This window comes from Antedon bifida, chromosome 10 (assembly GCF_963402885.1).
Source record: "Antedon bifida chromosome 10, ecAntBifi1.1, whole genome shotgun sequence".
NCBI lineage: Eukaryota > Metazoa > Echinodermata > Crinoidea > Comatulida > Antedonidae > Antedon > Antedon bifida.
Genome location: NC_136235.1, coordinates 12,366,122 through 12,390,004, shown reverse-complemented (window position 1 = coordinate 12,390,004; position 23,883 = coordinate 12,366,122). Strand labels below are relative to the sequence as shown.

The 23,883-nt window shown below is 32.7% G+C and overlaps 6 protein-coding genes across 19 annotated transcripts in view; 5 read left to right on the top strand and 1 right to left on the bottom strand.

Annotated features, from left to right (window-relative positions):
- The first annotated feature begins 515 nt into the window (after positions 1-515).
- Positions 516-2,199, top strand: LOC144853473 (uncharacterized). The gene is made up of 5 exons (XM_078711170.1): positions 516-668; positions 925-1,024; positions 1,132-1,418; positions 1,618-1,752; positions 1,897-2,199. The coding sequence occupies exons 1-5, from the start codon at positions 516-518 to the stop codon at positions 2,197-2,199; spliced, it is 978 nt and encodes a 325-aa protein (XP_078567296.1).
- Positions 2,200-4,908: 2,709 nt separating this feature from the next.
- Positions 4,909-6,592, top strand: LOC144853472 (uncharacterized). Its single transcript, XM_078711169.1, has 5 exons — positions 4,909-5,061; positions 5,318-5,417; positions 5,525-5,811; positions 6,011-6,145; positions 6,290-6,592. Exons 1-5 carry the CDS (start codon positions 4,909-4,911, stop codon positions 6,590-6,592), a joined length of 978 nt encoding a protein of 325 aa, XP_078567295.1.
- Positions 6,593-9,313: 2,721 nt separating this feature from the next.
- Positions 9,314-10,998, top strand: LOC144853471 (uncharacterized). Its single transcript, XM_078711168.1, has 5 exons — positions 9,314-9,466; positions 9,716-9,815; positions 9,923-10,209; positions 10,409-10,543; positions 10,696-10,998. The coding sequence occupies exons 1-5, from the start codon at positions 9,314-9,316 to the stop codon at positions 10,996-10,998; spliced, it is 978 nt and encodes a 325-aa protein (XP_078567294.1).
- Positions 10,999-14,125: 3,127 nt separating this feature from the next.
- LOC144853470 (uncharacterized) lies at positions 14,126-15,062 on the top strand. Its single transcript, XM_078711167.1, has 3 exons — positions 14,126-14,272; positions 14,472-14,606; positions 14,760-15,062. The coding sequence occupies exons 1-3, from the start codon at positions 14,126-14,128 to the stop codon at positions 15,060-15,062; spliced, it is 585 nt and encodes a 194-aa protein (XP_078567293.1).
- Positions 15,063-17,682: 2,620 nt separating this feature from the next.
- Positions 17,683-19,440, top strand: LOC144853469 (uncharacterized). Its single transcript, XM_078711165.1, has 5 exons — positions 17,683-17,835; positions 18,089-18,188; positions 18,296-18,582; positions 18,780-18,914; positions 19,047-19,440. Exons 1-5 carry the CDS (start codon positions 17,683-17,685, stop codon positions 19,347-19,349), a joined length of 978 nt encoding a protein of 325 aa, XP_078567291.1. The 3' UTR covers positions 19,350-19,440.
- Positions 19,441-19,724: 284 nt separating this feature from the next.
- Positions 19,725-23,883, bottom strand: part of LOC144853742 (uncharacterized) — a 152,401-nt gene continuing 148,242 nt past the window's right edge. For 13 of the 14 annotated variants that reach the window (XM_078711549.1, XM_078711554.1, XM_078711553.1 and 10 more), the window contains one exon: positions 19,725-21,467. In XM_078711549.1, coding sequence (XP_078567675.1) covers positions 21,178-21,467 — 290 coding nt within the window. In that variant the 3' untranslated portion in view covers positions 19,725-21,177. Of the gene's footprint in view, positions 21,468-23,418; positions 23,478-23,883 lie in introns of all 14 variants that reach the window. The other variant, XM_078711561.1, reaches the window with a different exon arrangement.

The window sequence follows — 23,883 nt, the reverse complement described above, 5'->3', positions numbered from 1 at the left end:
CTCTTGACAACACCAAGCTGGTACACGAACAACTATGTGCTAATTATCTGGTGATATATTCGAATAATTCGATTCCTGGTGTATCCACGACAGCACGTGATAGGAGAGAGAAGTAGCAACTTACCAGGTGCATACTGCATGCACGTGGTGTTAAGTTTTCTCAGAAGTTAGGTACAAACAAGATGATTCATTGAAATGATGTAGTGCATTAAAAAAATTGAACAAACAAAATAATCTAACAAAATTAGCAGAAAATTAGCTTTAATTCATTAATTTTTAACTTATTAGGGCAGAATTGATATATAAAACCACACAGGCCCCATTACGGCTCGCTAGCTTAGAAGTGCTTGTGCGTCGCGTATTTTCCGCGTGTTGCGTAAATTCGTTGCTCGTACCAACGAGTTGAAATACAACTCCATGCCAACAATAACATTCTGTCTTTGCCTTTGCTAAGACAAGCACCTTCACAATTTCTCAGTGACGATTTGAAATTAAACTACGAAATTACTAGTAATATGGGATCGTGTTATTCTAAAATTAAAGTCAAACCTGACGCAAAAGATGATAAAAATCATCAAACAAGGAAAGAAGTGAAAGAACGCAAAAAAGTAAATCTAATTCTTAGGTTTTTACGACGAAGATCAAACAAAGTGGGCGTCATGCCAGAGGTAGATTTTTGTATTTTGTTGTATATTTGGTTATTGTCACGTAACGTGCATGTACACTTTACCATACAGTTCTGTTAAATATTTGTTAAGGCTGCATGCCAAAATAAAAATAAAATGTAGGCCCCTAGGCTAGGCCTAATTTATTCTTTCTAACTTTTTGTTTTGTCGAGAGTCCAAATTTTCCACGGCGCCGTTATTATTTTTCTGTTCATTTTTCTATAATCAGATGTTCCTTTTTACAATTGTTTTTCTACAGAGTGATTCAGAAACCAATCTATCTGATCATGCATCTTTGATGAGCCATGACGAAAGAGTGAATGAAGAACTATTAAGATTAAAGGATGGAAACTCAACTGGTAAGACAAAAAGAAGAATATAAAAAAAGAAGAATAAATGATACAAATGAATAATATCAAATATGATTACAATTATTGTAATTTTCTTTTTTTGTTCTTACTTTTAGCAAACATTATTCCAACTCGTCGACTTCCACCTATTGGTAACCAAAGTATGCCGACTCTTAGAGACAAGAGCACCTTCCAGATCTTAGAAGAGCTAAGAATGTCTGGTGTCATCGTTAACCCAAGACCTGGACAAAATGGATGCTCCTTTGACATTTTGGATGGAGTCAAACCTGTATTAGAGATGCCGCGGTCATTGTCCAGACTCGAGCGACAAACAGACGAAGAGAACAATGGAAAAGAAACCAATCTTACATGGAAGCTAACAGCAGCCGAAAAGAGACGAAAAGTAAGAATACTGATGTCAACCAATATTTACATCCTAGCATAAGCACTACTCTTTATTATCATTGTCGTCATTATCAATATCTTCATTTTAATCACAGTGACGACAGTCAACATATAGAGTCACCAATGTCTTAACTCTTAATACCTGCTTTACACTACACCATACTATAATAACAGACACATTGTTGCTTTAATTTTAGGAGTTTCTTCTTAAAAGAAAGCAATCACTTAAAGTACGAAAGACGACAGCATTCCAACAAACACTTTCGGAAAAACGAGAGTTCCAGGATATGCAAAACCAAGCAAAACAAATCGCAGCCGAGGAGAGAAGACAGGTTAGTTTCTTCAGTTTTAAATAAAAGTGTCTGTATTCAATAATAATGTGATAATGAAGGGGAATTTTTCAGTCAAAGAATGCAGTTTATTTCAAAAGTTGCTTTTCCCGAGTTTAAATTTCTATCATTTTTTTTTCATTTTAGAACCAGCTTCTTCAAAAGACAAAGAAAGTGAATATTGAGGATGTCAGAAAAAGATTTGATCGCATTGACGATAAAATCAGAGAAAATGCACAGAAAGTACTTAAGGAGAAGGAAGAAACTTGTAGACTAGTGATGATGAAGAAAGAGCACAGGCAGATAATTACTTGTATGGCCACAAACCAGCATCAGAGGGCTGTCATGTACAGGAAACGAGATAGGCTTGAACAAGAGAGGTTGGATTTAGAAGTTGAAGTAGAAAAAGACAACACTTACTTTGCACCGGAAGAACATTATGATCTTTAAATTTGAAACAAACTTTTACACTTTCAAAGTATCAGCTATACCCAGATATTTCAGACAATGTTTAACCCAATATAATGTTATATATGTATATATTTTTTATCTCGTGGAATAAACTATAACGAGTTTTATTTATATCCATTGCTGTTGATTTTTTTGGTATTATTTAATAAAAGGTGAAAGATGTATTACGTGATGCAGAGAAACCAGAGAAACAAACAAATATCTAATTTTGGAAAGGCTAACGTTTGTTACGGTCGGTGTACTTTCGATTTGATATGGATGTAATACTTCCGTAATAAAAGTAATTAATATCATAAATAATTAATTTTACTTCGTATTGTTCAGTCCACATTATGACAACATGATATTGATTTTTTGGCAGGGCCTGTTGCATCATCAGCAGCAGCACTCGAATCACATACATTATTGATTCTGCAAAATAAAGTGTTTATTAAAGATGTATTATCCCCCTGAAAAAATTAATTCCTTAAAATTTTTCTGTTGAATATATCATTTTAATGTCACCAAATAGTTATCCACTTTGACCAAAAATTGAATCGAAAAAAAAAATGTAATTTAAAACAAAAAATAGACAAATTGGCTGCCAGCCAATAGGTTTTTGGTTGAATTTAACCATTTATTTTGTAATTTTATAAGTAAAAACATTTATTTTTTCCAGTTTTTTAGTCGCGTCTCGCGTTTTTAGACTCTACAGCTCACTATGTCGGTCGGTCGGTAAAGACTAACTTGTATATGGCCTTGTCTTGATATCAGTTTCATCTAGCCAAGTCAATTTTTCACAGTATATTCCTTATGGCCAGGAATCGATGTGGTTATGTTTTCACGGTGCTCAATCAAACATTACGCGGTCTACGCACGATTTAACGAAATCACGTTTGTTGTAATCATATCTTCACAAGCATGAATCACAATTAAATAAAATTAGGTACTCATAAATCATCATATGGCAATACAATTACGTGCGTAGCGCATGTAACGCATGCGTACGCGCGCTTAACATTTTCAAAATATGTTTTCGATGAAATAAGACAACGTTTCAGACAATTTTAAGCGTTTAAAAAATTGCCATGAGTGCGCAGATTTTTGCACGCGCACTGCGCGTTAAATGTTAATATGCACTCTTTTTGCCCGATTTCTGTTTTACAACCTTTCTTTAATAATATCATCATATTTGATTCACTTTTCAACTCGAAATTACGTTATACGAGCACGTCAAAAGTGACTTTAATAAAGCTACAAAATAATCTATTCAAAGTCTGATTTTATTATTAATCTTTATTTTTCATGTTTTTGGGGGACAATACATCTTTAACTTTTCTATTTTAATTACTAAACACGCCAAAACAAAAAGATACATTTTTTGTCACGCATAGCATTTATACGTAGTACTTTATTCTATGTTACAGAAAAAAATCGAAATTCCGGCTGTTGGACTAACACTATCATCATATTTGATTCACTTTTCAACTCGAAATTACGTTATACGAGCACGTCAAAAGTGACTTTAATAAAGCTACAAAATAATCTATTCAAAGTCTGATTTTATTATTAATCTTTATTTTTCATGTTTTTGGGGGACAATACATCTTTAACTTTTCTATTTTAATTACTAAACACGCCAAAACAAAAAGATACATTTTTTGTCACGCATAGCATTTATACGTAGTACTTTATTCTATGTTACAGAAAAAAATCGAAATTCCGGCTGTTGGATTAACAACATAAGAACAGGGCCATATACATGTAGTGATAGTGTAGTGTAGACTGTAGTCGCGTGCGCACATTTGAGTTAGTGTTTACCGACCGACTACCGACCGTTTTCACGCGACTAAAAACTTAATAGTAATGCATGGAATATTCCTATTAATATTAATACTAAAGTTTTGTAATGTACGAATAAATAAGTAAGTATAAACAATTGTATATTTGCCTCTACTAGGCCTAGTTAGTAGTATCTAGTAGTAGTAAAACTAAATGTAAAGTATAGCCCGCTTTTGTCCTTTTAGTAGGCCCAGGCACAGACTGCGTTAACTTGTTTACAACTAATTAACTAGTCATGCCTAACTACAGTACAAATAGTATTTAGTATTTTAATACAAACCTGCGAAGTTCACTTACAAAACAAACACAACTACAACATACTTCATATCCAAAAAACTCGGTCGAATGTCCACTCTTGACAACACCAAGCTGGTACACGAACAACTATGTGCTAATTATCTGGTGATATATTCGAATAATTCGATTCCTGGTGTATCCACGACAGCACGTGATAGGAGGGAGAAGTAGCAACTTATCAGGTCCATACTGCATGCACGTGGTGTTAAGTTTTCTCAGAAGTTAGGTACAAACAGGATGATTCATTGAAATGATGTAGTGCATTAAAAAAATTGAACAAACAAAATAATCTAACAAAATTAGCAGAAAATTAGCTTTAATTCATTAATTTTTAACTTATTAGGACAGAATTGATATATAAAACCACACAGGCCCCATTACGGCTCGCTAGCTTAGAAGTGCTTGTGCGTCGCGTAATTTCCGCGTGTTGCGTAAATTCGTTGCTCGTACCAACGAGTTGAAATACAACTCCATGCCAACAATAACATTCTGTCTTTGTCTTTGCTAAGACAAGCACCTTCACAATTTCTCAGTGACGATTTGAAATTAAACTACGAAATTACTAGTAATATGGGATCGTGTTATTCTAAAATTAAAGTCAAACCTGACGCAAAAGATGATAAAAATCATCAAACAAGGAAAGAAGTGAAAGAACGCAAAAAAGTAAATCTAATTCTTAGGTTTTTCCGACGAAGATCAAACAAAGTGGGCGTCATGCCAGAGGTAGATTTTTGTATTTTGTTGTATATTTGGTTATTGTCACGTAACGTGCATGTACACTTTACCATACAGTTCTGTTAAATATTTGTTAAGGCTGCATGCCAAAATAAAAATAAAATGTAGGCCCCTAGGCTAGGCCTAATTTATTCTTTCTAACTTTTTGTTTTGTCGAGAGTCCAAATTTTCCACGGCGCCGTTATTATTTTTCTGTTCATTTTTCTATAATCAGATGTTCCTTTTTACAATTGTTTTTCTACAGAGTGATTCAGAAACCAATCTATCTGATCATGCATCTTTGATGAGCCATGACGAAAGAGTGAATGAAGAACTATTAAGATTAAAGGATGGAAACTCAACTGGTAAGACAAAAAGAAGAATATAAAAAAAGAAGAATAAATGATACAAATGAATAATATCAAATATGATTACAATTATTGTAATTTTCTTTTTTTGTTCTTACTTTTAGCAAACATTATTCCAACTCGTCGACTTCCACCTATTGGTAACCAAAGTATGCCGACTCTTAGAGACAAGAGCACCTTCCAGATCTTAGAAGAGCTAAGAATGTCTGGTGTCATCGTTAACCCAAGACCTGGACAAAATGGATGCTCCTTTGACATTTTGGATGGAGTCAAACCTGTATTAGAGATGCCGCGGTCATTGTCCAGACTCGAGCGACAAACAGACGAAGAGAACAATGGAAAAGAAACCAATCTTACATGGAAGCTAACAGCAGCCGAAAAGAGACGAAAAGTAAGAATACTGATGTCAACCAATATTGACATCCTAGCATAAGCACTACTCTTTATTATCATTGTCGTCATTATCAATATCTTCATTTTAATCACAGTGACGACAGTCAACATATAGAGTCACCAATGTCTTAACTCTTAATACCTGCTTTACACTACACCATACTATAATAACAGACACATTGTTGCTTTAATTTTAGGAGTTTCTTCTTAAAAGAAAGCAATCACTTAAAGTACGAAAGACGACAGCATTCCAACAAACACTTTCGGAAAAACGAGAGTTCCAGGATATGCAAAACCAAGCAAAACAAATCGCAGCCGAGGAGAGAAGACAGGTTAGTTTCTTCAGTTTTAAATAAAAGTGTCTGTATTCAATAATAATGTGATAATGAAGGGGAATTTTTCAGTCAAAGAATGCAGTTTATTTCAAAAGTTGCTTTTCCCGAGTTTAAATTTCTATCATTTTTTTTTCATTTTAGAACCAGCTTCTTCAAAAGACAAAGAAAGTGAATATTGAGGATGTCAGAAAAAGATTTGATCGCATTGACGATAAAATCAGAGAAAATGCACAGAAAGTACTTAAGGAGAAGGAAGAAACTTGTAGACTAGTGATGATGAAGAAAGAGCACAGGCAGATAATTACTTGTATGGCCACAAACCAGCATCAGAGGGCTGTCAGGTACAGGAAACGAGATAGGCTTGAACAAGAGAGGTTGGATTTAGAAGTTGAAGTAGAAAAAGACAACACTTACTTTGCACCGGAAGAACATTATGATCTTTAAATTTATCATTTGAAACAAACTTTTACACTTTCAAAGTATCAGCTATACCCAGATATTTCAGACAATGTTTAACTCAATATAATGTTATATATGTATATATTTTTTATCTCGTGGAATAAACTATAACGAGTTTTATTTATATCCATTGCTGTTGATTTTTTTGGTATTATTTAATAAAAGGTGAAAGATGTATTACGTGATGCAGAGAAACCAGAGAAACAAACAAATATCTAATTTTGGAAAGGCTAACGTTTGTTACGGTCGGTGTACTTTCGATTTGATATGGATGTAATACTTCCGTAATAAAAGTAATTAATATCATAAATAATTAATTTTACTTCGTATTGTTCAGTCCACATTATGACAACATGATATTGATTTTTTGGCAGGGCCTGTTGCATCATCAGCAGCAGCACTCGAATCACATACATTATTGATTCTGCAAAATAAAGTGTTTATTAAAGATGTATTATCCCCCTGAAAAAATTAATTCCTTAAAATTTTTCTGTTGAATATATCATTTTAATGTCACCAAATAGTTATCCACTTTGACCAAAAATTGAATCGAAAAAAAAAATGTAATTTAAAACAAAAAATAGACAAATTGGCTGCCAGCCAATAGGTTTTTGGTTGAATTTAACCATTTATTTTGTAATTTTATAAGTAAAAACATTTATTTTTTCCAGTTTTTTAGTCGCGTCTCGCGTTTTTAGACTCTACAGCTCACTATGTCGGTCGGTCGGTAAAGACTAACTTGTATATGGCCTTGTCTTGATATCAGTTTCATCTAGCCAAGTCAATTTTTCACAGTATATTCCTTATGGCCAGGAATCGATGTGGTTATGTTTTCACGGTGCTCAATCAAACATTACGCGGTCTACGCACGATTTAACGAAATCACGTTTGTTGTAATCATATCTTCACAAGCATGAATCACAATTAAATAAAATTAGGTACTCATAAATCATCATATGGCAATACAATTACGTGCGTAGCGCATGTAACGCATGCGTACGCGCGCTTAACATTTTCAAAATATGTTTTCGATGAAATAAGACAACGTTTCAGACAATTTTAAGCGTTTAAAAAATTGCCATGAGTGCGCAGATTTTTGCACGCGCACTGCGCGTTAAATGTTAATATGCACTCTTTTTGCCCGATTTCTGTTTTACAACCTTTCTTTAATAATATCATCATATTTGATTCACTTTTCAACTCGAAATTACGTTATACGAGCACGTCAAAAGTGACTTTAATAAAGCTACAAAATAATCTATTCAAAGTCTGATTTTATTATTAATCTTTATTTTTCATGTTTTTGGGGGACAATACATCTTTAACTTTTCTATTTTAATTACTAAACACGCCAAAACAAAAAGATACATTTTTTGTCACGCATAGCATTTATACGTAGTACTTTATTCTATGTTACAGAAAAAAATCGAAATTCCGGCTGTTGGACTAACACTATCATCATATTTGATTCACTTTTCAACTCGAAATTACGTTATACGAGCACGTCAAAAGTGACTTTAATAAAGCTACAAAATAATCTATTCAAAGTCTGATTTTATTATTAATCTTTATTTTTCATGTTTTTGGGGGACAATACATCTTTAACTTTTCTATTTTAATTACTAAACACGCCAAAACAAAAAGATACATTTTTTGTCACGCATAGCATTTATACGTAGTACTTTATTCTATGTTACAGAAAAAAATCGAAATTCCGGCTGTTGGATTAACAACATAAGAACAGGGCCATATACATGTAGTGATAGTGTAGTGTAGACTGTAGTCGCGTGCGCACATTTGAGTTAGTGTTTACCACCGACCGACTACCGACCGTTTTCACGCGACTAAAAACTTAATAGTAATGCATGGAATATTCCTATTAATATTAATACTAAAGTTTTGTAATGTACGAATAAATAAGTAAGTATAAACAATTGTATATTTGCCTCTACTAGGCCTAGTTAGTAGTATCTAGTAGTAGTAAAACTAAATGTAAAGTATAGCCCGCTTTTGTCCTTTTAGTAGGCCCAGGCACAGACTGCGTTAACTTGTTTACAACTAATTAACTAGTCATGCCTAACTACAGTACAAATAGTATTTAGTATTTTAATACAAACCTGCGAAGTCCACTTACAAAACAAACACAACTACAACATACTTCATATCCAAAAAACTCGGTCGAATGTCCACTCTTGACAACACCAAGCTGGTACACGAACAACTATGTGCTAATTATCTGGTGATATATTCGAATAATTCGATTCCTGGTGTATCCACGACAGCACGTGATAGGAGGAAGAAGTAGCAACTTATCAGGTCCATACTGCATGCACGTGGTGTTAAGTTTTCTCAGAAGTTAGGTACAAACAGGATGATTCATTGAAATGATGTAGTGCATTAAAAAAATTGAACAAACAAAATAATCTAACAAAATTAGCAGAAAATTAGCTTTAATTCATTAATTTTTAACTTATTAGGACAGAATTGATATATAAAACCACACAGGCCCCATTACGGCTCGCTAGCTTAGAAGTGCTTGTGCGTCGCGTAATTTCCGCGTGTTGCGTAAATTCGTTGCTCGTACCAACGAGTTGAAATACAACTCCATGCCAACAATAACATTCTGTCTTTGCCTTTGCTAGACAAGCACCTTCACTTCCATTTCTCAGTGACGATTTGAAATTAAACTACGAAATTACTAGTAATATGGGATCGTGTTATTCTAAAATTAAAGTCAAACCTGACGCAAAAGATGATAAAAATCATCAAACAAGGAAAGAAGTGAAAGAACGCAAAAAAGTAAATCTAATTCTTAGGTTTTTACGACGAAGATCAAACAAAGTGGGCGTCATGCCAGAGGTAGATTTTTGTATTTTGTTGTATATTTGGCTATTGTCATGTAACGTGCATGTACACTTTACAATACAGTTCTGTTAAATATTTGTTAAGTCTGCATGCCAAAATAAAAATAAAATATAGGCTAGGCCTAATTTATTCTTTCTAACTTTTTTGTTTTGTCGAGAGTCCAAATTTTCCACGGCGCCGTTATTATTTTTCTGTTCATTTTTCTTTAATCAGATGTTCCTTTTTACAATTGTTTTTCTACAGAGTGATTCAGAAACCAATCTATCTGATCATGCATCTTTGATGAGCCATGACGATAGAGTGAATGAAGAACTATTAAGATTAAAGGATGGAAACTCAACTGGTAAGACAAAAAGAAGAATATAAAAAAAGAAGAATAAATGATACAAATGAATAATATCAAATATGATTACAATTTTTGTAATTTTCTTTTTTTGTTCTTACTTTTAGCAAACATTATTCCAACTCGTCGACTTCCACCTATTGGTAACCAAAGTATGCCGACTCTAAGAGACAAGAGCACCTTCCAGATCTTAGAAGAGCTAAGAATGTCTGGTGTCATCGTTAACCCAAGACCTGGACAAAATGGATGCTCCTTTGACATTTTGGATGGAGTCAAACCTGTGTTAGAGATGCCGCGGTCATTGTCCAGACTCGAGCGACAAACAGACGAAGAGAACAATGGAAAAGAAACCAATCTTACATGGAAGCTAACAGCAGCCGAAAAGAGACGAAAAGTAAGAATACTGATGTCAACCAATATTGACATCCTAGCATAAGCACTACTCTTTATTATCATTGTCGTCATTATCAATATCTTCATTTTAATCACAGTGACGACAGTCAACATATAGAGTCACCAATGTCTTAACTCTTAATACCTGCTTTACACTACACTATACTATAATAACAGACAAATTGTTGCTTTAATTTTAGGAGTTTCTTCTTAAAAGAAAGCAATCACTTAAAGTACGAAAGACCACAGCATTCCAACAAACACTTTCGGAAAAACGAGAGTTCCAGGATATGCAAAACCAAGCAAAACAAATCGCAGCCGAGGAGAGAAGACAGGTATGCAGACTTAGTTTCTTCAGTTTTAATAAAAGTGTCTGTATTCAATAATAATGTGATAATGAAGGGGAATTTTTCAGTCAAAGAATGCAGTTTATTTCAAAAGTTGCTTTTCCCGAGTTTAAATTTCTATCATTTTTTTTTCATTTTAGAACCAGCTTCTTCAAAAGACAAAGAAAGTGAATATTGAGGATGTCAGAAAAAGATTTGATCGCATTGACGATAAAATCAGAGAAAATGCACAGAAAGTACTTAAGGAGAAGGAAGAAACTTGTAGACTAGTGATGATGAAGAAAGAGCACAGGCAGATAATTACTTGTATGGCCACAAACCAGCATCAGAGGGCTGTCATGTACAGGAAACGAGATAGGCTTGAACAAGAGAGGTTGGATTTAGAAGTTGAAGTAGAAAAAGACAACACTTACTTTGCACCGGAAGAACATTATGATCTTTAAATTTGAAACAAACTTTTACACTTTCAAAGTATCAGCTATACCCAGATATTTCAGACAATGTTTAACCCAATATAATGTTATATATGTATATATTTTTTATCTCGTGGAATAAACTATAACGAGTTTTATTTATATCCATTGCTGTTGATTTTTTTGGTATTATTTAATAAAAGGTGAAAGATGTATTACGTGATGCAGAGAAACCAGAGAAACAAACAAATATCTAATTTTGGAAAGGCTAACGTTTGTTACGGTCGGTGTACTTTCGATTTGATATGGATGTAATACTTCCGTAATAAAAGTAATTGAAATCATAAATAATTAATTTTACTTCGTATTGTTCAGTCCACATTATGACAACATGATATTGATTTTTTGGCAGGGCCTGTTGCATCATCAGCAGCAGCACTCGAATCACATAAATTATTGATTCTGCAAAATGAAGTGTTTATTAAAGATGTATTGTCCCCCTGAAAAATTAATTCTTAAAAATTTTTCTGTTGAATATATCATTTTAATGTCACCAAATAGTTATCCACTTTGACCAAAAATTGGATCGAAAAAAAAAATATTTACCAAAAAAAATGTAATTTAAAACAAAAAATAGACAAATTGGCTGCCAGCCAATAGGTTTTTGGTTGAATTTAACCATTTATTTTGTAATTTTATAAGTAAAAACATTAATTTTTTCCAGTTTTTTAGTCGCGTCTCGCGTTTTTAGACTCTACAGCTCACTATGTCGGTCGGTCGGTAAACACTAACTTGTTTATGGCCTTGATATCAGTTTCATCTAGTCAATTGTTCACAGTATATTCCTTATGACCAGGAATCGATGTGGTTATGTTTTCACGGTGCGCAATCAAACATTACGCGGTCTACGCACGATTTAACGAAATCACGTTTGTTGTAATCATATCTTCACAAGCATGAATCACAATTAAATAAAATTTGGTACTCATAAATCAACATAATATGGCAATACAATTACGTGCGTAGCGCATGTAACGCATGCGTACGCGCGCTTAACATTTTCAAAAGTTGTTTTCGATGAAATAAGACACCGTTTCAGGCAATTTTAAGCGTTTAAAAAATTGCCATGAGTGCGCAGATTTTTGCACGCGCACTGCGCGTTAAATGTTAATATGCACTCTTTTTGCCCGATTTCTGTTTTACAACCTTTCTTTAATAATATCATCATATTTGATTCACTTTTCAACTCGAAATTACGTTATACGAGCACGTCAAATAATCTATTTAAAGTCTGATTTTATTATTAATCTTTATTTTTCATGTTTTTGGGGGACAATACATCTTTAACTTTTCTATTTTAATTACTAAACACGCCAAAACAAAAAGATACATTTTTTGTCACGCATAGCATTTATACGTAATACTTTATTCTATGTTACAGACAAAAATCGAAATTCCGGCTGTTGGACTAACAACATAAGAACAGGGCCATATACATGTAGTGATAGTGTAGTGTAGACTGTAGTCGCGTGCGCACATTTGAGTTAGTGTTTACCGACCGTTTTCACGCGATTAAAACCTTAAAAGTAATGCATGGAATATTCCTATTAATATTAATACTAAAGTTTTGTAATGTACTTATAAATATGTAAGTATAAACAATTGTATATTTGCTTCTACTAGGTCTAGTTAGTAGTATCTAGTAGTAGTAAAACTAAATGTAAAGTATAGCCCGCTTTTGTCCTTTTAGTAGGCCCAGGCACAGACTGCGTTAACTTGTTTACAACTAATTAACTAGTCATGCCTAACTACAGTACAAATAGTATTTAGTATTTTAATACAAACCTGCGAAGTCCACTTACAAAACAAACTACAACATACTTCATATCCAAAAAACTCGGTCGAATGTCCACTCTTGACAACACCGAGCTGGTACACGAACAACTATGTGCTAATTATCTGGTGATATATTCGAATAATTCGATTCCTGGTGTATCCACGACAGCACGTGATAGGAGAGAGAAGTAGCAACTTATCAGGTCCATACTGCATGCACGTGGTGTTAAGTTTTCTCAGAAGTTAGGTATAAACAGGATGATTCATTGAAATGATGTAGTGCATTAAAACAAAATTAGCAGAAAATTAGCTTTAATTAATTAATTTTTAACTTATTAGGACAGAATTGATATATAAAACCACACAGGCCCCATTTACGGCTCGCTAGCTTAGAAGTGCTTGTGCGTCGCGTAATGTCCGCGTGTTGCGTAAATTCGTTGCTCGTACCAACGAGTTGAAATACAACTCCATGCCAACAATAACATTCTGTCTTTGCCTTTGGTAAGACAAGCACCTTCACAATTTTCTCAGTGACGATTTGAAATTAAACTACGAAATTACTAGTAATATGGGATCGTGTTATTCTAAAATTAAAGTCAAACCTGACGCAAAAGATGATAAAAATCTTCAAACAAGGAAAGAAGTGAAAGAACGCAAAAAAGTAAATCTAATTCTTAGGTTTTTACGACGAAGATCAAACAAAGTGGGCGTCATGCCAGAGGTAGATTTTTGTATTTTGTTGTATATTTGGCTATTGTCACGTAACGTGCATGTACACTTTACCATACAGTTCTGTTAAATATTTGTTAAGGCTGCATGCCAAAATAAAAATAAAATATAGGCCCCTAGACCTAGGCCTAATTTATTCTTTCTAACTTTTTTGTTTTGTCGAGAGTCCAAATTTTCCACGGCGCCGTTATTATTTTTCTGTTCATTTTTCTTTAATCACATGTTCCTTTTTACAATTGTTTTTCTACAGAGTGATTCAGAAACCAATCTATCTGATCATGCATCTTTGATGAGCCATGACGAAAGAGTGAATGAAGAACTATTAAGATTAAAGGATGGAAACTCAACTGGTAAGACAAAAAGAAGAATATAAAAAAAGAAGAATAAATGATACAAATGAATAATATCAAATATGATTACAATTATTGTAATTTTCTTTTTTTGTTCTTACTTTTAGCAAACATTATTCCAACTCGTCGACTTCCACCTATTGGTAACCAAAGTATGCCGACTCTTAGAGACAAGAGCATCTTCCAGATCTTAGAAGAGCTAAGAATGTCTGGTGTCATCGTTAACCCAAGACCTGGACAAAATGGATGGATCCATTTTGGATGGAGTCAAACCTGTATTAGAGATGCCGCGGTCATTGTCCAGACTCGAGCGACAAACAGACGAAGAGAACAATGGAAAAGAAACTAATCTTACATGGAAGCTAACAGCAGCCGAAAAGAGACGAAAAGTAAGAATACTGATGTCGACCAATATTGACATCCTAGCATAAGCACTACTCTTTATTATCATTGTCGTCATTATCAATATCTTCATTTTAATCACAGTGACGACAGCCAACATATAGAGTCACCAATGTCTTAACTCTTAATACCTGCTTTACACTACACCATACTATAATAACAGACAAATTGTTGCTTTAATTTTAGGAGTTTCTTCTTAAAAGAAAGCAATCACTTAAAGTACGAAAGACCACAGCATTCCAACAAACACTTTCGGAAAAACGAGAGTTCCAGGATATGCAAAACCAAGCAAAACAAATCGCAGCCGAGGAGAGAAGACAGGTATGCAGACTTAGTTTCTTCAGTTTTAAATAAAAGTGTCTGTATTCAATAATAATGTGATAATAAAGGGAAATTTTTCAGTCAAAGAATACAGTTTATTTCAAAAGTTGCTTTTCCCGAGTTTAAATTTCTATCATTTTTTTTTCATTTTAGAACCAGCTTCTTCAAAAGACAAAGAAAGTGAATATTGAGGATGTCAGAAAAAGATTTGATCGCATTGACGATAAAATCAGAGAAAATGCACAGAAAGTACTTAAGGAGAAGGAAGAAACTTGTAGACTAGTGATGATGAAGAAAGAGCACAGGCAGATAATTACTTGTATGGCCACAAACCAGCATCAGAGGGCTGTCATGTACAGGAAACGAGATAGGCTTGAACAAGAGAGGTTGGATTTAGAAGTTGAAGTAGAAAAAGACAACACTTACTTTGCACCGGAAGAACATTATGATCTTTAAATTTGAAACAAACTTTTACACTTTCAAAGTATCAGCTATACCCAGATATTTCAGACAATGTTTAACCCAATATAATGTTATATATGTATATATTTTTTATCTCGTGGAATAAACTATAACGAGTTTTATTTATATCCATTGCTGTTGATTTTTTTGGTATTATTTAATAAAAGGTGAAAGATGTATTACGTGATGCAGAGAAACCAGAGAAACAAACAAATATCTAATTTTGGAAAGGCTAACGTTTGTTACGGTCGGTGTACTTTCGATTTGATATGGATGTAATACTTCCGTAATAAAAGTAATTGAAATCATAAATAATTAATTTTACTTCGTATTGTTCAGTCCACATTATGACAACATGATATTGATTTTTTGGCAGGGCCTGTTGCATCATCAGCAGCAGCACTCGAATCACATAAATTATTGATTCTGCAAAATGAAGTGTTTATTAAAGATGTATTGTCCCCCTGAAAAATTAATTCTTAAAAATTTTTCTGTTGAATATATCATTTTAATGTCACCAAATAGTTATCCACTTTGACCAAAAATTGGATCGAAAAAAATTATTTACCTAAAAAAATGTAATTTAAAACAAAAAATAGTCAAATTGGCTGAATTGAATTTAACCATTTATTTTGTAATTTTATAAGTAAAAACATTTTTAGTCGCGTCTCGCGATTTTAGTCGCGTGGACGCGACTCTATAGTTCACTATGTCGGTCGGTCGGTCGGTCTGGTATCACTATGCGTTTTAGCACGCGACTTATGGCTGTTGGCCTTGTTAGACTCTACAGCTCACTATGTCGGTCGGTAAACACTAACTTGTATATGGCCTTGTCTTGATATCAGTTTCATCTAGCCAAGTCAATTTTTCACAGTATATTCCTTATGACCATGTTTTCACGGTGCGCAATCAAACATTACGCGGTCTACGCACGATTTAACGAAATCACGTTTGTTGTAATCATATCTTCACAAGCATGAATCACAATTAAATAAAATTAGGTACTCATAAATCATGATATGGCAATACAATTACGTGCGTAGCGCATGTAACGCATGCGTACGCGCGCTTAACATTTTCAAAATTTGTTTTCGATGAAATAAGACAACGTTTCAGGCAATTGAGTGCGCATATTTTTGCACGCACACTGCGCGTTAAATGTTAATATGCACTCTTTTTGCCCGATTTCTGTTTTACAACCTTTCTTTAATAATATCATCATATTTGATTCACTTTTCAACTCGAAATTACGTTATACGAGCACGTCAAAAATGACAGGCTACGCACGCGTAAATTAAAAAAATAAAAATGTTTTTTCAACATTTTCAACATTTTTAAACATGTTCAGCAATTTCGGTCGGTTGGTCGGTCGGTCAGTTGGTCGATCGGTTGGTCGGTAAACACTAACTTGAGCACGCGACTGCAGCCATCTATATGGCCTTGTTTTCTACAGAAATGATTAACTTTAATAAAGCTACAAAATAATCTATTCAAAGTCTGATTTTATTAATCTTTATTTTTCATGTTTTTGGGGGACAATACATCTTTAACTTTTCTATTTTAATTACTAAACACGGCAAAACAACAAGATACATTTTTTGTCACGCATAGCATTTATACGTAATACTTTATTCTATGTTACAGACAAAAATCGAAGTGCCGGCTGTTGGACTAACAACATAAGAACAGGGCCATATACATGTAGTGATAGTGTAGTGTAGACTGTAGTCGCGTGCGCACATTTGAGTTAGTGTTTACTGACCGACCACCGACCGTTTTCACGCGACTAAAAACTTAATAGTAATGCATGGAATATTCCTATTAATATTAATACTAAAGTTTTGTAATGTACGAATAAATAAGTAAGTATAAACAATTGTATATTTGCCTCTACTAGGCCTAGTTAGTAGTATCTAGTAGTAGTAAAACTAAATGTAAAGCTTTTGTCCTTTTAGTAGGCCCAGGCACAGACTGCGTTAACGTGTTAACAACTAATTAACTAGTCATGCCTAACTACAGTACAAATAGTATTTAGTATTTTAATACAAACCTGCGAAGTCCACTTACAAAACAAACACAACTACAACATACTTCATATCCAAAAAAACTCGGTCGAATGTCCACTCTTGACAACACCAAGCTGGTACACGAACAACTATGTGCTAATTATCTGGTGATATATTCGAATAATTCGATTCCTGGTGTATCCACGACAGCACGTGATAGGAGGGAGAAGTAGCAACTTATCAGGTGCATACTGCATGCACGTGGTGTTAAGTTTTCTCAAAAGTTAGGTACAAACAAGATGATTCATTGAAATGATGTAGTGCATTAAAACAAAATTAGCAGAAAATTAGCTTTAATTCATTAATTTTTAACTTATTAGGACAGAATTGATATATAAAACCACACAGGCCCCATTACGGCTCGCTAGCTTAGAAGTGCTTGTGCGTCGCGTAATGTCCGCGTGTTGCGTAAATTCGTTGCTCGTACCAACGAGTTGAAATACAACTCCATGCCAACAATAACATTCTGTCTTTGCCTTTGCTAAGACAAGCACCTTCACAATTTTCTCAGTGACGATTTGAAATTAAACTACAACATTACTAGTAATATGGGATCGTGTTATTCTAAAATTAAAGTCAAACCTGACGCAAAAGATGATAAAAATCTTCAAACAAGTAAAGAAGTGAAAGAACGCAAAAAAGTAAATCTAATTCTTAGGTTTTTACGACGAAGATCAAACAAAGTGGGCGTCATGCCAGAGGTAGATTTTTGTATTTTGTTGTATATTTGGCTATAAGTGTCACGTAACGTAACTTTACCATACAGTTCTGTTAAATATTTGTTAAGGCTGCATGCCAAAATAAAAATAAAATATAGGCCCCTAGGCTAGGCCTAATTTATTCTTTCTAACTTTTTTGTTTTGTCGAGAGTCCAAATTTTCCACGGCGCCGTTATTACTTTTCTGTTCATTTTTCTTTAATCAGATGTTCCTTTTTACAATTGTTTTTCTACAGAGTGATTCAGAAACCAATCTATCTGATCATGCATCTTTGATGAGCCATGACGATAGAGTGAATGAAGAACTATTAAGATTAAAGGATGGAAACTCAACTGGTAAGACAAAAAGAAGAATATAAAAAAAGAAGAATAAATGATACAAATGAATAATATCGAATATGATTACAATTTTTGTAATTTTCTTTTTTTGTTCTTACTTTTAGCAAACATTATTCCAACTCGTCGACTTCCACCTATTTGTAATCAAAGTATGCCGACTCTTAGAGACAAGAGCACCTTCCAGATCTTAGAAGAGCTAAGAATGTCTGGTGTCATCGTTAACCCAAGACCTGGACAAAATGGATGCTCCTTTGACATTTTGGATGGAGTCAAACCTGTATTAGAGATGCCGCGGTCATTGTCCAGACTCGAGCGACAAACAGACGAAGAGAACAATGGAAAAGAAACCAATCTTACATGTAAGCTAACAGCAGCCGAAAAGAGACGAAAGGTAAGAATACTGATGTCAACCAATATTGACATCCTAGCATAAGCACTACTCTTTATTATCATTGTCGTCATTATCAATATCTTCATTTTAATCACAGTGACGACAGTCAACATATAGTCACCAATGTCTTAACTCTTAATACCTGCTTTACACTACACCATACTATAATAACAGACACATTGTTGCTTTAATTTTAGGAGTTTCTTCTTAAAAGAAAGCAATCACTTAAAGTACGAAAGACCACAGCATTCCAACAAACACTTTCGGAAAAACGAGAGTTCCAGGATATGCAAAACCAAGCAAAACAAATCGCAGCCGAGGAGAGAAGACAGGTATGCAGACTTAGTTTCTTCAGTTTAAATAAAAGTGTCTGTATTCAATAATAATAATGTGATAATGAAGGGGAAAAAATGCAGTTGATTTTTCCCGAGTTTAAAATTCTATCATTTTTTTTTTCATTTTAGAACCAGCTTCTTCAAAAGACAAAGAAAGTGAATATTGTGGATGTCAGAAAAAGATTTGATCGCATTGACGATACAATCAGAGAAAATGCACAGAAAGTACTTAAGGAGAAGGATGAAACTTGTAGACTAGTGATGATGAAGAAAGAGCACAGGCAGATAATTACTTGTATGGCCACAAACCAGCATCAGAGGGCTGTCAGGTACAGGAAACGAGATAGGCTTGAACAAGAGAGGTTGGATTTGGAAGTTGAAGTAGAAAAAGACAACACTTACTTTGCACCGGAAGAACATTATGATCTTTAAATTTATCATTTGAAACAAACTTTTACACTTTCAAAGTATCAGCTACCCAGATATTTCAGACAAGCTCAATATAATGTTATATATGTATATATTTTTTATCTCGTGGAATAAATTATAACGAGTTTTATTTATATCCATTGTTGTTGATTTGTTCTGGTCTTATTTTAATAAAGGTGATGTATTACGTGATGCAGAGAAATCAGAGAAACAAACAAATATCTAATTTTGGAAGGGCTAACGCTTGTTACTGTGTTCTTTCGATTTGATATGGATGTAATGTAAATATTGTTCAATAAAAGGGTTCCGTACCTCGGATATGAGGGCATGAATCATCATTAGCAGCACTCGAATCACAAATCATTGATGCAAATACCATTTTACTGCAAAATAAAGTGTTTATTCACCTCCAATAGCTTTGCTATTTTAATTACTAAACACGCCAAAACAAAACAAAGCAGAAAAGTGCCTGAATACGCAAGCGCAGAACACTCAATTATTACATCACACATTGAAATCTGCCATCATGTTACAATCTTTATAATATTACTAAATTAAAAGTTACTGATTAGCAATGGAAGATTTTGCCTATATTAATTTTGTAATTGAAAATGTATTTACCCAAATTTATTAAACATCGGTGAGTGAAATATTACAAAGTTTTAATCAATGGGATATACACCAATTACAATAATTCAATCATAACCAAAATACTAATTTACCGAATCTTTGGTTTCCTAAATAAATGACATAACATAAAAGGGTTGTAAAGTATACATTAAAGTCTATAGTACGTTCATTGATGCTCAATTATCTAGTTAAATAATTGGATGACATATTTTGATTGATTGATTTATAAATGGTCTTAGTCTAAAAGTATATGCAAAATGTTGAGAAACGTATTAACATAAACCTATAAGCATTTGCATATATTATTTTTATTTAAGCTGTTAATAATACAATTCTATTAAAAAGACCAAAATTGTATTGCAGTATCAATTAAGCATTCCTAATGCATCATTTTATATCCCAAAGCGTAACGTAAAAATGCTTAACTACTAAGGCCATCGCAAGAAAGAAAAATATAAAAAAAAACTTAAATTCATTAACAAACAAAAATTAATATTTTATTCCTAAACACAAATTCACACAATTTTAATTAGTACTCTGCTGTTATAGATCTCTGCATAGTCCCCACTTAACAGAGATCTAAACTTCAACAAGTATTTAAAAGTGAAAAACAGAAATGCCAGAATTCAAGGAATTAAGTCCCCACTTATCCCAGAATCTGGATTTTTAAATTTATCTGAATATTCTAGAAATCAAATTATTATGATCAACACATGTACCAGAAATATAAAAGAGAAAAAAAAGTGTTTACTTAATATCTTTGTTGACATTTTTACTTTTGCAATTATAGACAAAAATAAGTGAAAAAAAATAATAATATACTTGTTACCTTATAATAAAAAAACATTTTAAATTCCATAATTTAAACTATGAATAAATTTAATACAATTATTTCTACAAAAAAATCTACACAGTATACATTTGAATAACCTGAAAATTGTACAATAAAAAAATCAAATACATAGGTACTGTATTATTTCAATACTTTCTAAATATACAAATAAATCTAAATATATAATGGCAATATTAGCCATATAATAATATTTTTCTTTTTATTCCATAAGAACATAATATTTTCATGATAATACACACAGGTGAAATAGTTGCAAACATATTATTTAACATACATATAAAAATCTATTTAAATTGTTATCACGTGCAAGATTGTGGTTTTAAAGAATTTAATTTGTTTACTTTCATTTTATTTTGGGTGGGATTTTGAACTGGTTTTTGAAGGACCAGCCGTTTTTGAAGGACCAGTAGTTTTTGAAGGAACAGTAGTTTTACCACCACGGGTGTATGTTGTTCTCTTATGGGTTGGCATAGTAACAGTACGGGTTTCCTCGGTAATGGTACGCACGGTGACTTCTCCAAGCGTTCCTCCGGTATACTGTTTTGTGTTGTAGTCGACTGTAGTGTGTCTTCCTGTGGTCTTTGCTTTGGTGGAAAATCCCTTATGAGTTCCATTTTTATCCTTGCTAGGTGGATTACCTGTCGAGAAATTAAATAAAAAAATTAGATTCAAATTCAAATGTTTTTATTCACAGGCTTTTTTAAAATTAGTAAATATGAATATAACAAAAATCAACATAAATAAATCTTTTATTAGAAAAAAGCATATTTATAAGTTCTAAAAGGCAAAATACATATGATAAATATAATATAAATATATATATATTAAAGTATCATATGATTTATTAATTCTTTTTATATTACATACTTGCATAGAAGATGCTATTGTACCATAATGCATGTTATTTTGCACAGAAAAACTTAATACAATTTATTTAGTATTATATAAAATGTAAAAAACAGACTCTTGACAATTCAACTTTTAAAAAAATTTATATATTTAAAAATAACTCATGTCTAGTCAACCTATATTTTGTATATAAGCATTAGTTTCCACTATTAGGCACAAAATACCTTAAGATTGTAATGTTATCGCCTGTATTTCATTGAGTTGGTTAGCAAATTGTCTACCAGGACACAAAAAGAAACCTACACGAACATATTATCTTGTGATCGCTTTTTTTGGTTTAATAAAAATAAGTAAAATCCAATGTATATGAATATTAGTGCTTTATATTGGTAATTGGTTTTATTTATTTTTTTTTCTATGTAAAATGTACTTATTTTGTTAATTTGAAATCTTTTGGTTCCACCATAATCTCATCATTGTTGATGTTGGCACATTTTTCAAATGTTTTTACTAAATATATTTTCTATTGTTTTTGTTTATATTTATTTACATAAATTTTAATTATAAATAACGATCCATGCTTTATGACAAACAGACTATGATGATGACATGTAACTGATACATGTAAATAATTATAAAGTTGTTTAAAACCATACAAAAGTATGATTCACTTTCATTAAAAGGTAAAGGTGAGTCCCATGTTCATTCTGAATATAGGGGAATGAGCTGTTAGGAGCTCATTGTACTAAGCCTCTGCATTATGTGGTAGGGTGGCCAGTTCCTTTCCACACCGCCTTATCCTCCCTAGTATTTTCAACCAGGTACTCATTTACAGCTGAGTGGAATGGGAGTTGTTGGGAATTGAATCCGGGTCTTTCTGTATGAGAGTCAAGTGTCGTAAGCACTCAGTACCCAACTGATTACTATTAATTAGATGAATAAATAAATTCATGCTCCATGACAGACATACTCTGAAAACGTTGCTTTAAATGACAGCAAATATTATATGTTCTAACACATGTTGTTCAGTACGTCAGTTGAAAAAACAAAACTAATTTACATCAGCAATAAAACCAGACAAATGCAGTTTTATATAAACTAAATTAAATGTTAATAAAAACAAAACTGGTAATTTAAAAGCCTTTTCCACAATTAATTTATATCAAAATTATCCTATTATACGGTATTAGTTAAACCTGCAAATTAAAATATGATGTTTAAAGTAGAATACATACAACATGTTAGTAACTATATTTCATGCACAAGACAAGAGTTAGTTTCATGCAGCAACATAAACTTCACTTTTTTCTTTCCCTGCAATGGTGTCGTAACAAAACCCATCACCAGGAGCTTGGAAAATGGGTTTGATCAATTTAGTTTTTTTAATTTACGATTTAACAAACCAAAAAAACAAAAGACATATCTGATTTATGATTATTACCATTATTATCAACAGTCAAATGTCCCCTTAATAGGGGTTGGCTGTATTGCCACTCATTTGTTTCACACGAAAATGTCTCCTTAATAAGAGTTTTTCCTGAAAAGGAGTGTGATTATTAAATTTTTAATAGAATTTGGAATGAAAATTCATAATTCTATAAGCTGATGGCCAGTAAACTGTATATCTTTAGTACACAAAGAACAATAATTATGTTTATTGTGTTTGGTTTAGTCAAAATTGATCAGACCCAATGAAGTATATGTGACACAGAAGAGTATTACATGCATTGTTCACTTCACCCTTTAACGTTTGGAACCATAACGCTTTTGAAATTCATCTTGTACTGGTGAAAGAAGATCTAAAAAGAGGGAGTAAGTAAAACACATATAAACACAGGTCATTCTTGTGAACTTCGGAAATAATCAGGCTCATCTGCTTCTGATGCTAGGAAACAATAGCGAAACAACATGTAATTCACATTTTAGTATGCACATAAGAAGATATAGAAATATTTCGGTATAATTCACAGAAATTAAAATATAAATATAGATTTAAAAATAAACCAAACAAAGAATTGAAAGACAAAAATCAACAGATGAAATGAAAATGTTTTAAAAGTAAAAGAAACCAATAAAAACACATACAATTAATTAACTTTTTAAAAATAAGATTTTTAGTATAATTTATCAATAATAATACAAATTTACAACCCACCCGTCAGTTCAACCAATAATTTATTGATCAAAACCAATCAAATGATCAAA